This window comes from Erinaceus europaeus, chromosome 12 (genome assembly GCF_950295315.1).
Source record: "Erinaceus europaeus chromosome 12, mEriEur2.1, whole genome shotgun sequence".
Classification (NCBI taxonomy): domain Eukaryota; kingdom Metazoa; phylum Chordata; class Mammalia; order Eulipotyphla; family Erinaceidae; genus Erinaceus; species Erinaceus europaeus.
In genome coordinates this window covers 16,660,490-16,674,234 of record NC_080173.1, presented here as the reverse complement: position 1 = coordinate 16,674,234, position 13,745 = coordinate 16,660,490, and the positions used below count along the sequence as shown (strand labels likewise).

Sequence of the window (13,745 nt, the reverse complement as noted above, 5' to 3'; positions counted from 1 at the left end):
TATCTTAGGTCAAAGAAACCTTAGCAGTTACTTAGAAATCAAAGAGAACTCAGAAGTTAATCTATTTCTTTTTACAGTCAGCAGGAATTACATACTCCCAATTCTGAAGGATACTGTCATTTTTTACTCCTTTCTGTGGCTTTTTCTTATCACAGACTACACAGAATGTTAAGTTCCATGTGATTAACGTTTACTTCAAAGTCTCTTAGTTCTGGGGCTGAGCAGTGGCACACCTGGTTGAGTACACATGTTAACAATGCACAAGGACCTAAATTCAACCCCTACCTGCAGAGGGAAAGCTTCACTAGTGGTGAAGCAGGACTGCAGGTGTTTCTCTGTCTCCCTCTCCCTCTCCCCCTTCCCTCTTGATTTCTGACTGTCTCTGTGCAATAAAGACAATCAAGTTTTTTAAGTCTCTTAGCTCTATAGTATGAAAGTGTCTTTTTTCTTTTCTCTTTATGTATTTTAAGATGGAAATGGAGAAATGGAGAAAGAGAGAGAGAGTGGGGGGGGGGGAACAGCACCAAAGCTTCCTTCAATGTGGTGGGTGCTAGGCTTAAACCTGGGCTGTACACAAAGCGAAGCAGCCCACTATGCCAATGAGCTATTTCATCAGCCCAGATGGTGTCCTTTTCTAGGAAGCTAAAAGTGGACACATACTGATCATACAAGGTTTGTTACGAAATATGATAGCTACTGCAGGACTCCAGAGATTACTTTGCAAGTTTTTTTTTTTCACTGTGTGTCATAGTATTTATTGTTATTGGCAAGATAAGTTTCATCTTTTCAAATCTTTATGATCCCTCAGAACTAGACTCTGATTTAGCCTAACTTTAATTCTCTATTAGTCTTCAAATACCTACCAGTCATATTTTCTGTTCTCACTGAAATATTTTATACTTAAATGAGACATAATTTTATCAATAAAATACAAGTTTTTTTTCACATTTTGCAAAAGCATAGTCAAGGATGTAAGTAATTTGACGGCTTACATTCTGAGGGAAAAATCATTAATAAAACCACATTCCTTGTAAGTAACAAAATTCAGCAGTAAGAAGACACAAATGACTCATAATGGCAAGATATACATTAGCAGTGAAGAAACAAGCCTAATGATTATAATGTCCAGATGGAAATGAGTAACTGAATCATTCTTTGTCAAATCAAATAGCATCTTAATAAGTTGTTGCATCATCTCTGTTTATTTAATTTAGCTGGAAGATATCAGAAAATGATTATGACCTGGAGGGGGAAAAAAATTTTTCATTTCCTATGCTGATTAGCATTTGACCTTTGAATCCTCTCCTTTTATTTTTGAAGGTAATATCCCCAAATGGTGTGTTTAAAAAAAAAAAAAAAGCAGCCTATGCTAAAAAGAAAAATAAAATAGCCCCCATTTGGGGATTAAATTATTGAAATTTTAGAAAGCTGGAACTTCAGCTTTGGGTCAAACATTTTATCAAAGAAAGAACCCAAACACTCCTTTTACCAGGCCAGCTAGTAAGTACAAGTTGTCATGGAAACAGGATGCATTCAAACTATGGGGGGGGATGACGTTCTTCATTTAACTAGGTGTTCATCTCCTCTAAATGGGGAGACATTGTTGTTGCTGAAATCCATTAAATTTCTTTTAAATCTACATTAAAAGCCAATCACTTCCTGTTATTTTACATAGTTATACACAGACAGAGTCTCACTCCCATAGAAGGGAGAATTAAAATTACTTGCAAAAGAATTGGTGCGTAAATAAAAAGACATAAAATGAAAATGGATCCCATGATATAAATCTGTTGACGCACAGAAGAGGGGTGGGAGAATGCAAGTCAGATAATGTACTTCATTCATCTACAGCAGAACACATTTCCCTTCAGTAGCATTAGTGACTTTTTTTTTAACAGGATGATCTAGGCCCCTGCAGTTATCTGGAATGTGGGGTGACTGGCTAACAGGTTTAATGCCAGCCCCACTGATTGTAGCAAAGGCCCATGTTAATTCACAGACTCTTAAGGAAGAATCTCAATGCTTTGATGAGCAGACATTTTTCAGGATTTAATAAGGCAACTGACAAGAAACACGGGGCATAAACTAATTGTGAGGAAAGGGATCTACAGAGGCCAAAGTTGTGTTTCAGAGGCAATCTGAAATTCTTTTTGGATCAGAACTTTTTTTTTTCCAAATGAAGTTAATTTCTCTAGCAACTTCCAAAAACAAAGAGAAAACATTTTTCATATTGCACAACCTAGAATGCTAAGACTCAAAAAAAAAAAATTTAAAAAAAAAACTTGGGTCTAGCATTTAAAGGTAATAATAAGAATACCAACAGCTTAAGATATATAAAGAGCTCTTAAAACTCCACAGTAAGCAAATGAATAATCTGATATTAAAATGGGCAGGACTTAGACATTTCAACAAAGAAAACATACAGAGAATAAGTAAGCATAAGAAAGGATGTTCAACCGGGAATATTATTAGGGAATTGCAAATTAAAACAATGTGGTACTGCTCCATACTTACATGCTGGAAGGGCTAAAATCCAAAGGGAAAAAACAAACTGGCATGTGCTGACTGTGGGACTTCTGAACCTCAGGCACACAGATCTATGCTATCTCCCAGATCCTTGTATTCTATTTCTTCATAGTTTTGATCATTCCCATTTAAGACATTTTTCTGACCTCTCTCCTTGTCATATAAATACAGTGATGCCTTAGAATTAAGAAAGAAAACAAAAAAACTAAAACTAAACTTCTAGACATACAGTTCAGGAAAAAAATGAGATGATACAAAATATCAATCATAAATGAGATATGTTAATATAAATTGCATAGCTGTGGGGTGGGGCAGGCTGGGTTAAGTACACATAGTACGAAGAACAAGGACCTGAGCAAAGATGTCGGTTGAGCCCCCAGCTCCCCACCTGTAGGGAGGTCGCTTCACAAGGTGAAGGAGGATTGCAGGTGTCTTTCTCTCCCCCGTATTCCCCTCCTCTCTTGATTTCTCTCTATCCTATCCAATGGGGGGGGGGGGAACTAGTGCAGGCACTGAGCCCCAGCAATAACCCTGGAGGCAAAAAAAAAATTGTACAGCTATGTAAAAGGGATCAATAGCCCCCACACCTATGGGTATCTAAATCTTTTATTAATGATTTAATATTGACTTACAAAATTGTCAGATAGTGGTCCGGGAAGTGGCACAGTAGATAAAGCACTCTGGTACATGTGCTGCTGGGGATCAAACTCAGGACCTCATGCTTCACAGTCCAATGCTTCTGTTTCATAGTCTAGAGCACTGTAGACAGATGGACTTCCAAATTCTGTATCTTGGTCTCTACAACTATGTTCTTCAGCACAGAGGATAAAATTAGCAATGCCCCATTTGACTCTTAAGGGTAAGAGAAACAAAAAGTATGCAGTAGCAGCTCTGAAATATAGCGGCCATACCATTTCCCCGGGCACTGGAAATTGTGGGGAGCGCTGAAAAATTGGGTTGGATGCTATCAGCTGCTTTGCTTTGGTATCACCCTTGTCCTGAGAGCTATACGGAACCCATAAAAAGCAAAACTCATGCTTACAACAGGACTTATCCACCAGAGGGAGTTTAGAGTCTCTAAATATAATAGTAAAAAGAAGGGCCACATTAAAAGGCTTCTTCCCCCTTCACTTGGAGTCATGGTTATAGCTCTTTAGACCTGTTTATCATAGACACAGAAACATCATCGGTGAGATTTTAAATATTGATAACATGTTAGTGTGAATTTTTGTTTCTTTTTGGTACTAGAAGTGTTCATTTTCAGGTGACTAAAGTGTGTCCCAATAATTTATTAGTCAACACCCTTATTTACATTTTTTTATTAATAATTCAGGTTATCAGGCCAGGCTAGATTGTAACCTAGCTTTGCCACTTTGTGCTGTGTGGCCATAGCATATGCGCATATGTGACTATAATTAACTGCTCTAATTAGCATAACACTCAAAGTTCTTCATCTGTAAAAAGGACTTCGTAGGAGTAAATTAGATAATGTATGCAAAATACTCTGGTGCATTACTGGATCTAAAGCTGATAGCTTTTCTTTTCTTCTTTCTTTCTTTTTTTTTTTTTTTTTTTGAGTGAATAGATATTGTGACTTAAAAAGTTACTGAATGTTTCTTGATCCCTCCTCTTAAAGTTCATTTCACAGTAAAACAAAGGAAGATGGGTTTCTGTATCCACACCAGAGTGAAGACACTCACATCCTAAAGGCCTGCACTCACTCAATCAAACCAATCAACCAAACAACAAGAAAAAACCCTAGAAAGGGGAGTTGGGCGGTAGTACAGTGGGTTAAGAGCAGGTGGCACAAAGCACAAGGACCCGCGTAAGGATCCTGGTTCGAGCCCCTGGCTCCCCATCTGCAGGGGGAGTCGCTTCACAAGCAGTGAAGCAGGTCTTTCTCTCCCCCTCTGTCTTCCCCTTCTCTCTCCATTTCTCTCTGTTCTATCCAACAACGACATCAATAACAACTACAACAGGAACAGCAAAAGCAAAAAAAGGGAATAAATATTTTTTAAAAACCCTAGAAAGTTCCTTTCCAGTCCTTAGAAGGATACTCCTAGCACTCACACAAGTGAGTTAAGTTATATATATTTCAATGTAGTCATTTCATAGGACATTCAAAGGTCAGCAGCTACCACTTCTACCCAATTCTGAAAAAGATTTATCTATTTTAATTTAATGAGAGATAGATACCAGAACACTGCTTAGCTCTGGTTTATGGTGGAGCTGGGGATTGAACCTGCTACCTCGTATAGTACTGACTTTAGAACATTTTTTCTTTCCACAGACAAACCAGCATTCATTGGAGGTTAGCTTATAGTCTCCTCTATCCCTGGCCCTTTGAAATGTCTCGTCTACTTTGTCTTTATAAATTTTGCCTATTCTGTGTGTTCATGTAAATGGAGTTATATACTATGTGGCCTTTGTGCTTAACTTCTTTAACTTAGTATAATGTCTTCAGGGCTTTTCCAGGTGGTAGCACGGATCAGTACTCCAACTCTTTTATTTTTTTTTTTCAAGTGAATGATAGTCCATTGCATAGACATCTCTTTTTAAAATACACCTATTGAATTGTTTCCTCTTTTTTGTTATATTGAAAAATGCCGCTATGAACATTGTGTATAAGTTTTTGTGTGGACATGTTTTCATTATCTTTGAGTATACTTCTAGGAGTAGAATTGCTGGAGCTTAGGTAAGAATATGTCCAAAAAAATTTTTTAGGACTATGAAACTGTTTTCCAAAAACAGCATCACCTTACATTTCCATCAGCTTTGTATGAGAGTTCTACGTTCTCTGCACAACATCTGCTGTTTTCTTCCTTTTTGATAATAATCATCCTAGTCTGTGTGGGATGAAATCTCATTCTGGTTTTGATCTGTGTCTGTCTATCTATCTATCTATCTATCTATCTACCTACCTACCTACTGGATAGAGACAGAAACTGAGAGGGGAGGAGGAGGTAGAGAGACACCTACAGCCCTGCTTCACCACTTGTGAAGCTTTCCCTCTACAGGTGGGGACCAGGGGCTTGAACCTGCACACAGTTCACTGGGAGGGTGACTTCTTTGCCATGTGTACAAGCAAGCCTAAAGTCCTGACATGGGAAAAAACTGATGCTGTTCTCTCTCTCTCTCTCTCTCTCTCTCTCCCTCCTTCTCTCTCTCCAAGATCTGTCTCTTTTAAAAATAAATATAAAACTTACTTTATTATATTTGATAGAACAAGAGAGAAATAAGAAAGGGGAAGGAGGATAGAGAAGGAGCCAGAGAGAGACCTGCAGCACTGCTTCACCACTCATTAAGTTTCCCCCTGCAGGTGGGGGTTGGGGGCTTGAACCCAGATCCTTGTGCATGACAACATGTGTGCTCAACTAGGTACACCACCACCTGGCCTCCTATTGTTGTCTCTTTATCTGAGCAAATCAGTCCTGGATGGTGATGACACATACACTAAATAAACACATAAATTCGAATCTTGTGTCTCAATAGTTTTACAATTCTAGCTACTATTTCTAGATTTAGGAATCCTTTTGAAGCCAGTGTTTAGCTTCACTCTTTAACACGAAGAAAAAATTGCTAGAGTTCATTAATCAATATTTCACTTATATGAAGTATGACAATACACTGGCCATATATTGAAGATTCCCAGTTTTTCATTCAACAAATGAAACATGAAGAGTATTTTGAGGGGCTGGGTGGTGGCACACCTGTTTGAGTGCACATGTTACAATACGCAAGGACCCCAGTTCGAGCCCCTGGCCCCCACCTGCAGGGAGAAAGCTCTGCAAGTGGTGAGGCAGTGTTTCAGGTGTCTTCTGTCTCTCTTCCTCTCTATCACTCTCATCCCTCTAGATTTCTGGCTACCTCTATCCAATAGATAACTAAAAATAATAAAAAAGGTATTCTGAATATGATAACTCTCCTTTGTCTATTTTCCCCCTTTATGATGTTTTTAATGTTAAGAGAGTTAGCAGGCTCTAGACTCTACTGGCAAGGAGACAGTGATGGCAAAGTCATTTTTACTTTTCCAAATAATTAAATTCTGGGGCCACAGAGCCCCACGGGAACTGAGCAATTATACTGTCTAGAATAAGGAAGAACTGGCTTCCCCACAGCTTCAGTAGATAGGGAGTCCCCAGAGATAAAGGCAGAGTGCAGGAAAAAGGAGGAGGACGTGGATCAAGAGAAGAGCTGCACCCAGTTTTCCAGACACCCTCCAAGAGGAATGACGGCAGAAGCATTTAATATACACATCCTCTGACCAGATTCTTACAGCTCAAGTCTGGCATGAGGTAGGTAAGAGTCACCAAGTCAGTTATGGCATATTTACACAGCAGAATATTACTCAGCAGTTACAAACGAAGCTATTTCCTTTGCCTTGTCTTAGAGCTTGAAGGAATCATGGTAAGTGAGATAAGACAAAAAAAAAAAAGGACAGATACTGTGTGATCTCTCTTATGGACAGAACTGAAGACACAAGCAAACAAAGAGCAAACGCCAAGGTGGAACTTGGTCTGGGGCTGGTGGATTGCACCAAAGCAAAAGACTCTGGGAAGGAGGGGATGGGAGTGGGTGGAGAGGGTGCTGGGTCCTGATGCACAATGATGGTTTAAAGAAAAAAGGACCTAAGCTAAGAGTGTAAGTGTTTTACACACACATTATCATGGGGCGATGAGAAATTGTACCCAAGTGTTAAGAACATACTGTAGACCATAATCCTCCTTGTCCTCCCCCTCGACCCAGCCAACCAATAAAATGATTTGGGGAGAAAAAAAAAAAAGTCACCAAACCACAGTGGCTTTTTGTAAGGACTGGAGTGATATGACAACTGATCCAACATCAATGGGGTTACTTGCCCAAACACAGAGGCACACACTATCTATCTATGATCACAACACGCCGTTCAATCTGGGCACTGTCATGAAATTCCAGCACGTCCCCAAAGAAGTCTGGTCCTCAATGAAGTCCCAGGAGGCGATAACTGAGCTTACATTTATTTTTCTTCCCAACAAGCAAGCTATATTGACAACTTAGAGACAGAAATTAGAATTCCAGGTAGCAATTACATTTCTTCCACACTTGGTTTTGAGAAGGCTCGGTCTACAGGACAGCCTGCTGGGCTAAGTTGTGGTGGGGAATAAAGTCAATCAAGCGTCATTAGTCAAAGCATTTACAGTGGGATGGCTGGAATTACCATTTGTTACACAGTACCTGCATGCAGGCCTTGTGATACACTGTGTAAGTGAATTTCATCTAATGGAGTGGAGTCAGGACTCTGAAGCTGGACTGGAGACACAGACCAAACTGGAACCCGTGACCTTGACTGTATTTATCCAAGTATGTCTTTGGACAACTTGAGTTTCTATTTCTGTTCGCTCCTCTTTTTTTTTTTTTTTTTTTTTTTTTGGTACAGCAAAGACAGGACATAGCTGACTTGAAGGGAAGATCCCACCTCCTCTACTTATGTGTAAAAAGGAAGACTCTGTTCAGAAGCAAAATGTAAACTTTTCTTACAAGGAAAAACCTTATAGAGTTCTTTTGCTCTGAGATACAGGCACTCCACTTGGAGTCTGAGAAATGACTTTAAATTGTCTGATGCTTCCTCGAAACAATAAAAGAAAAATATGCGGACTCTGGCAGTGAAATGTTAAGTTTTTCCTTAAGTATTAATCCAATAAACAAATGCTGTGAATGAAAGAAGCAGACATATAAATGCTGTGTGAGTCATGATTTTTATATATTTATATATTTCAATATATTTTCTATTGCTGCTTATGCTATTGATCGTAGGCAAATGACTAAACAAACCTCAGAGCTCAAAGAGAAGAGTACTGAGCCGGAGAGAAGTAGGAAACAGAGAAATTTAAATGATCAAAGGCGAATGCTGCGTTTGTGTCTTATTCTGACGAACACATCTCTCCCATTTGGGATTTTAAAACCACTTATCTGTCACTTTCTCAAATACAAACTGAATGTCAGAGGCCACGAACCTCAGAAATCATCTGGGCCAACATCCAGACAATTCCCATTGTCTAAAAGGGGGTACTTGAGATTCTAAGAAGAAAATGACTTGTACAATGTTGTGTGTTCATTAGGGGAAAAAAAAATCATATGATTCAACTAAGTGAAAAGGGTTCTGACCTTGGAGCGAGTAGATCTGGATTCTACTTCCCATTGAGCCATTAATGATTCTGTTTATAAAATGAAAGTGTTGACCACATGGCTTTAAAAATCCTTCCCTTTCTGAAGGAGTCAGAATTCTGGGAATATGAACATCAGTAGTTTTTGTTTTCAGTAACTATGAAGACTATAAAAGTTCCTACTACATATGGTCCTTATACTGAGTAAGTGAAGTAACACATGGGTTTTTTTTTTCTTTTTCAGTTTTTACCAGAGCACTGCTCAGCTCTGGTTTATGGTAGTATGGGGGACTGAACCTGAGACGCTGGAGCCTCAGGCATAAGAATCTGTTTGTATAAACATTATGCTGTCTCTCCCACCCTAAAAGCAGTGGATTTGTTATGTAGGTACCAAGCCCCACAATAACCCTGGTGACAATAAAAAATTTTTAAAAATAAATCTAAAATTAAATTAAATTTTAAAAAGCACTTAATATTGTTATGAAAAATGGTCTGGTTTCAACAGTGAGTTCAGACTGAATGGTTTCACCGATCATCCATCCACAGCTCATGGGCCAGATGTTCCCCACCTCTACCCTGACACTCCATCTGAAAAGCAAAATAAAGCAAGCATGGTGTTCAGATGAGCAGCACTAGTGAGACACAGGAACCTGTCAGGAACATGGCATGCTCAGTGATATCTCAGACCAAGTGAATCAGAATCTGCATTATAACATTAGTCTGCATGATGGCTGTTTTAGCATGATTTCTGGGCACGTTAAAATCTGAGGTTCTTGACAGACTCTGGTCTGGCATGCTTCTTCAACACTACTACCAAAATGTCTTCCTGGGGCTGGGTGGTGGCACACCCGGTTAAGTGCACGTGTTACAATGCGTAAGGACCCAGGTTCAAGTCCCCAGTCCCCACCTGCAGGGGGGAAGCTTCATGAGTGGTGAAGCAGGGCTGCAGGTGTCGCTCTCCCTCTCTATCTCCCCTCTTCCTCTCAATATCTGGCTGTCTCTATCCAATAAATAAATAAAGATTTAAAAAAGTTTTTTTTAATGTCTTCCTGCAGCCAAGTTCTAAAGCATGTCCTCAATAACTTCCAAGGGCTTCTTACTGCCCACAGACTAAATATTAGACTCTTTAGTCTGATTTTACTTTACTTTATTTTTTGCCATTAGGGTTGTCACTGAAGCTCAGTGCCTGCATGACAAGTTGACTGTTCTTGGTGACCACTTTTTTCTTTCATCAAGATAGAGACAGAGATGGGGTGGGGGGTAGACAACATAATAGTTATGCAAAGAGATTCTCATGTCTGAGGCTCTCAAGTCCCAGTTCAATCGCCTGCACTATCATAAACCAGAGTTGATCAGGGCTCTGCTAAAAAAAGGGGGGGGGGGCAGAGGGCAGATAGCATAATGGTTATGCAAACAGACTCTCATGCCTGAGGCTCCAAAGTCCCAGGTTCAATCCCCCGCACCACCATAAGCCAGAGCTGAACAGTGCTCTGGTTAAAAAGAAAGAAAGAAAGAAAGAAAGAAAGAAAGAAAGAAAGAAAGAAAGAAAGAAAGAAAGAAAGAACTAGGGAGAGAGAGAGAGAGATAGAATGAGAGAGGGGGAAATGAGAAAGCGACACTTGCAGCCTGTTCCACTGCTGGTGGAGCTTCTCCCTTGCAGGTAGGGAACCGGAGCTTGAACCTGGATCCTCACGCATGGTATCTTGTGTGCTTTAACCTTGCACCACAGCTTAGGGCCCCAGATAATCTTCTATAATTTGCGTTTTGCCCTAGAAATACCCATGGAAGTGCATGGAGTAGGTAGGCAACAGATACTGTTCTGCATAGAAAGGGGGTGGGGGAATGAGTGCACCTATTCCTTAGTTCGGCTTTACCAAGCTATGAATTGGGGCCATGGCAGGCACCAAACAAACAAACAAACAAACAAAACACCACGATGTGAGATGTCTCCTGTCTTCATGCAGTTTAGCCTAGTTGGAAAGCTGAGCTATAAAAAAGTGCGTGATGACAGAATGTAAATACTAAGAAGGAAATGGATGAATGGATGAGCAGGAATGGAGTAGGACAGAGAAGGGTCCGATGCATGGCCGAGAGGGCGGGTAGGGTTGGTCCAGACAGCAGGAAGGGCGCCTGAGCAAACCTGGTGTTTTTGAGGATCCCAGAGATGGGACTAACCTTCCCCCAACCCCACCCCACCCCACCCCTCAAAAAAAATAGTTATCCCGGGAGAAAGGTGGCGTGGAGGTGCACCTGCCAACTCACAGGGGAAAATGCTGAATTTCTTTTTCTTTTCCCTGGAACCACGGAGAACACAGACAGAAGTGGCTAAAGAGTCCAGCCCTGGAAATCAGAGTGAAATTCAAAGCCTCCCCCCCCCGCCCCCACTTACGGGCCCAAACTCCCTGATCCTCCCAGTGCCGGCTACCGACTCGGGTGCAGAGCGGGGTGAAGAACTGAACCAACTTTGCAGGTCCAGCAACGCGGAGGGGGGAGAGGGCAGGGTGCTGGGGCGCTGGGGTGCCGGGTGGTGGAGAGCGCGCCGCACCCCGGAACGCGGCCGCCCACCCGGGCTCCCCGTGCGGGTGAGCGCTGACATGCTGGAGATGCCGCTGGTGCTCCCCGTTCATTATCATCAGCTTTCTGGCAGAAGACTCACCCTCCGCCCCTCCCCGATATTCCTGCTGCCCCCCGCCCCACCCCCTTCACCGCCGCCCCGCACCCCCAGGCCTCCCCGCGCCCGCAGCCGCAGTGACCCCAGCAGGGGCGCTGGACGCCGCCGCCCGGCCCCCTTTACCTGGGGCCCAACGCGCCTTGTCGCCACCTTGCGTCCCGGGGAGCCCTGCCTGCCTCCCTCCCGGCGCGTCCCTCTCGGCCCTGCGGCGGCGGCGGCGGCGGCGGCGCCCCCAGCCCGGCCGGGCCCGGGCGGCGCGGGATGCCTCGGCGGGACTGGCGGCGGCCACGCAGCGCGCTCTGGCGGAGGGGAGGGGGCGCGGCGGCGGCGGCGGCGGCGGCGTTGGAGGAGGAGGTGGAGGAGAGCGGCGCGCGAGGAGCAGCACGCGGGGGGCTGCGGGCGGCGCCGGGGCCCTGTCCGCAGTGATGCCCGCGGCGCCCGGGGCGCAGGGAGTGGCCGTCACCTCCTGCGCGCACCATTCCTGAGATGGCGGCGGCGGCGCGGCGGCGGCGGCGGCTGGGGGAGCCGAGGAGGGGCCAGCAGGGCGCGGGCTGAGCGCCGCCGGCTCGGGAGCTCGCCCCAGGCCCGCGCGGCGCCGGCGACGGAGCCCGGGCGGGCGGGCGGGCGGGCGCGGCCTGCGGAGCGGCGAGGCCCGGGCGGCCCGGGAGCGGAGCGCGCGGCCTGAGGAGGCCGCGATGGCGAACGCCAGCGAGCCAGGCGGCGTTGGCGGCGGCGAGGCGGCCGCGCTGGGCCTCAAGCTGGCCACGCTCAGCCTGCTGCTGTGCGTGAGCCTGGCCGGCAACGTGCTGTTCGCGCTGCTCATCGTGAGGGAGCGCAGCCTGCACCGCGCCCCGTACTACCTGCTGCTCGACCTGTGCCTGGCCGACGGGCTGCGCGCGCTCGCCTGCCTCCCGGCCGTCATGTTGGCGGCGCGGCGCGCGGCGGCCGCGGCGGGGGCGCCCCCCGGCGCGCTGGGCTGCAAGCTGCTCGCCTTCCTGGCCGCGCTCTTCTGCTTCCACGCCGCCTTCCTGCTGCTCGGCGTGGGCGTCACCCGCTACCTGGCCATCGCGCACCACCGCTTCTACGCCGAGCGCCTGGCCGGCTGGCCGTGCGCCGCCATGCTGGTGTGCGCCGCCTGGGCGCTGGCGCTGGCGGCGGCCTTCCCGCCCGTGCTGGACGGCGGCGGCGGCGGCGAGGACGAGGACGCGCCGTGCGCCCTGGAGCAGCGGCCCGACGGCGCGCCGGGGGCGCTGGGCTTCCTGCTGCTGCTCGCCGTGGTGGTGGGCGCCACGCACCTCGTCTACCTCCGCCTGCTCTTCTTCATCCACGACCGCCGCAAGATGCGGCCCGCGCGCCTCGTGCCGGCCGTCAGCCACGACTGGACCTTCCACGGGCCCGGCGCCACCGGCCAGGCGGCCGCCAACTGGACGGCGGGCTTCGGCCGCGGGCCCACGCCGCCCGCGCTCGTGGGTATCCGGCCGGCGGGCCCGGGGCGCGGCGCGCGCCGCCTCCTGGTGCTCGAGGAGTTCAAGACGGAGAAGCGGCTGTGCAAGATGTTCTACGCCGTCACGCTGCTCTTCCTGCTGCTCTGGGGGCCCTACGTGGTGGCCAGCTACCTGCGCGTGCTGGTGCGGCCCGGCGCCGTCCCCCAGGCCTACCTGACGGCCTCGGTGTGGCTGACCTTCGCGCAGGCCGGCATCAACCCCGTCGTGTGCTTCCTCTTCAACCGGGAGCTGCGGGACTGCTTCAGGGCTCAGTTCCCCTGCCGCCAGAGCCCCCAGGCCACCCAGGCCGCCCTGCCCTGCGACTTGAAAGGCATTGGCGTGTGAGGGGGGCTCTTCTCGCCCCTCGCCCTTTGCTCTGGACAGGGACGTCATTCCCCCACCTTTTCTAGCCACCCACCCCCCTTTTTTTTTTGGTTTGTTTATTTTCTAAGCTGCCTTCAAAGTGACTCTCCAAATGGACGAGCCCTTGGACTGTACAGAGTCCTTTGGTTCCAGGAGGGTGGGATTCGGGTGTTCGAGTCCTGTATCCCAGTTGCACGCATTTTGCAGCTCCTCAGTCTGTTTTCATCCTTGACAATAGGCCCCCTGGAGTCTGTGTGCTGGCACTGATGTCTTTTATTCCACGTGGTATTACTCCTCTCTCTTTCTCTCTCTCTCTCTTTCTGTCCCCCATCTTGCTGCCCCCCCCCCCAACCTCCCCATAAAGCCTAACCTAATTTTCTTCCTGCAGCGTTTTCTTAAAGACCATGGCCAGTTTTCTACAGAAGCTATTTTTGACAACCTCAGGTGTCATTACATTTTGCGGTGCAGAAGAGGAGCCCTAAAGGAGACTTCACAGGTTGCATTTCCTGAGGGTTTTCTGTTGCAAAACAGGAGACTTGGGTTTGGGGTGGGGTCGGG

The 13,745-nt window shown here is 46.3% G+C and overlaps 2 protein-coding genes across 4 annotated transcripts in view; one reads left to right on the top strand and one right to left on the bottom strand.

The window, feature by feature from the left end:
- The window catches only part of EIF4E3 (eukaryotic translation initiation factor 4E family member 3), a 406,830-nt gene extending 394,883 nt beyond the window's left edge, over nt 1–11,947 (bottom strand). For all 3 annotated transcript variants that reach the window (XM_060202876.1, XM_060202877.1, XM_060202878.1), the window contains exon 1: nt 11,464–11,947. In XM_060202876.1, the coding sequence (XP_060058859.1) occupies nt 11,464–11,819 (356 nt within the window). In that variant the 5' untranslated portion in view covers nt 11,820–11,947. The remainder of the gene's footprint in view (nt 1–11,463) is intronic.
- On the top strand, nt 11,674–13,265 carry GPR27 (G protein-coupled receptor 27). The gene has a single exon (XM_060202875.1). The coding sequence runs from the start codon at nt 12,036–12,038 to the stop codon at nt 13,167–13,169; it is 1,134 nt and encodes a 377-aa protein (XP_060058858.1). The 5' UTR covers nt 11,674–12,035; the 3' UTR covers nt 13,170–13,265.
- Nucleotides 13,266–13,745: the final 480 nt, after the last annotated feature.

Excerpts from the sequence above, each read along its gene's own strand:
- GPR27 (XM_060202875.1), top strand. The coding sequence starts at position 12,036 with ATGGCGAACGCCAGCGAGCCAGGCGGCGTTGGCGGCGGCGAGGCGGCC.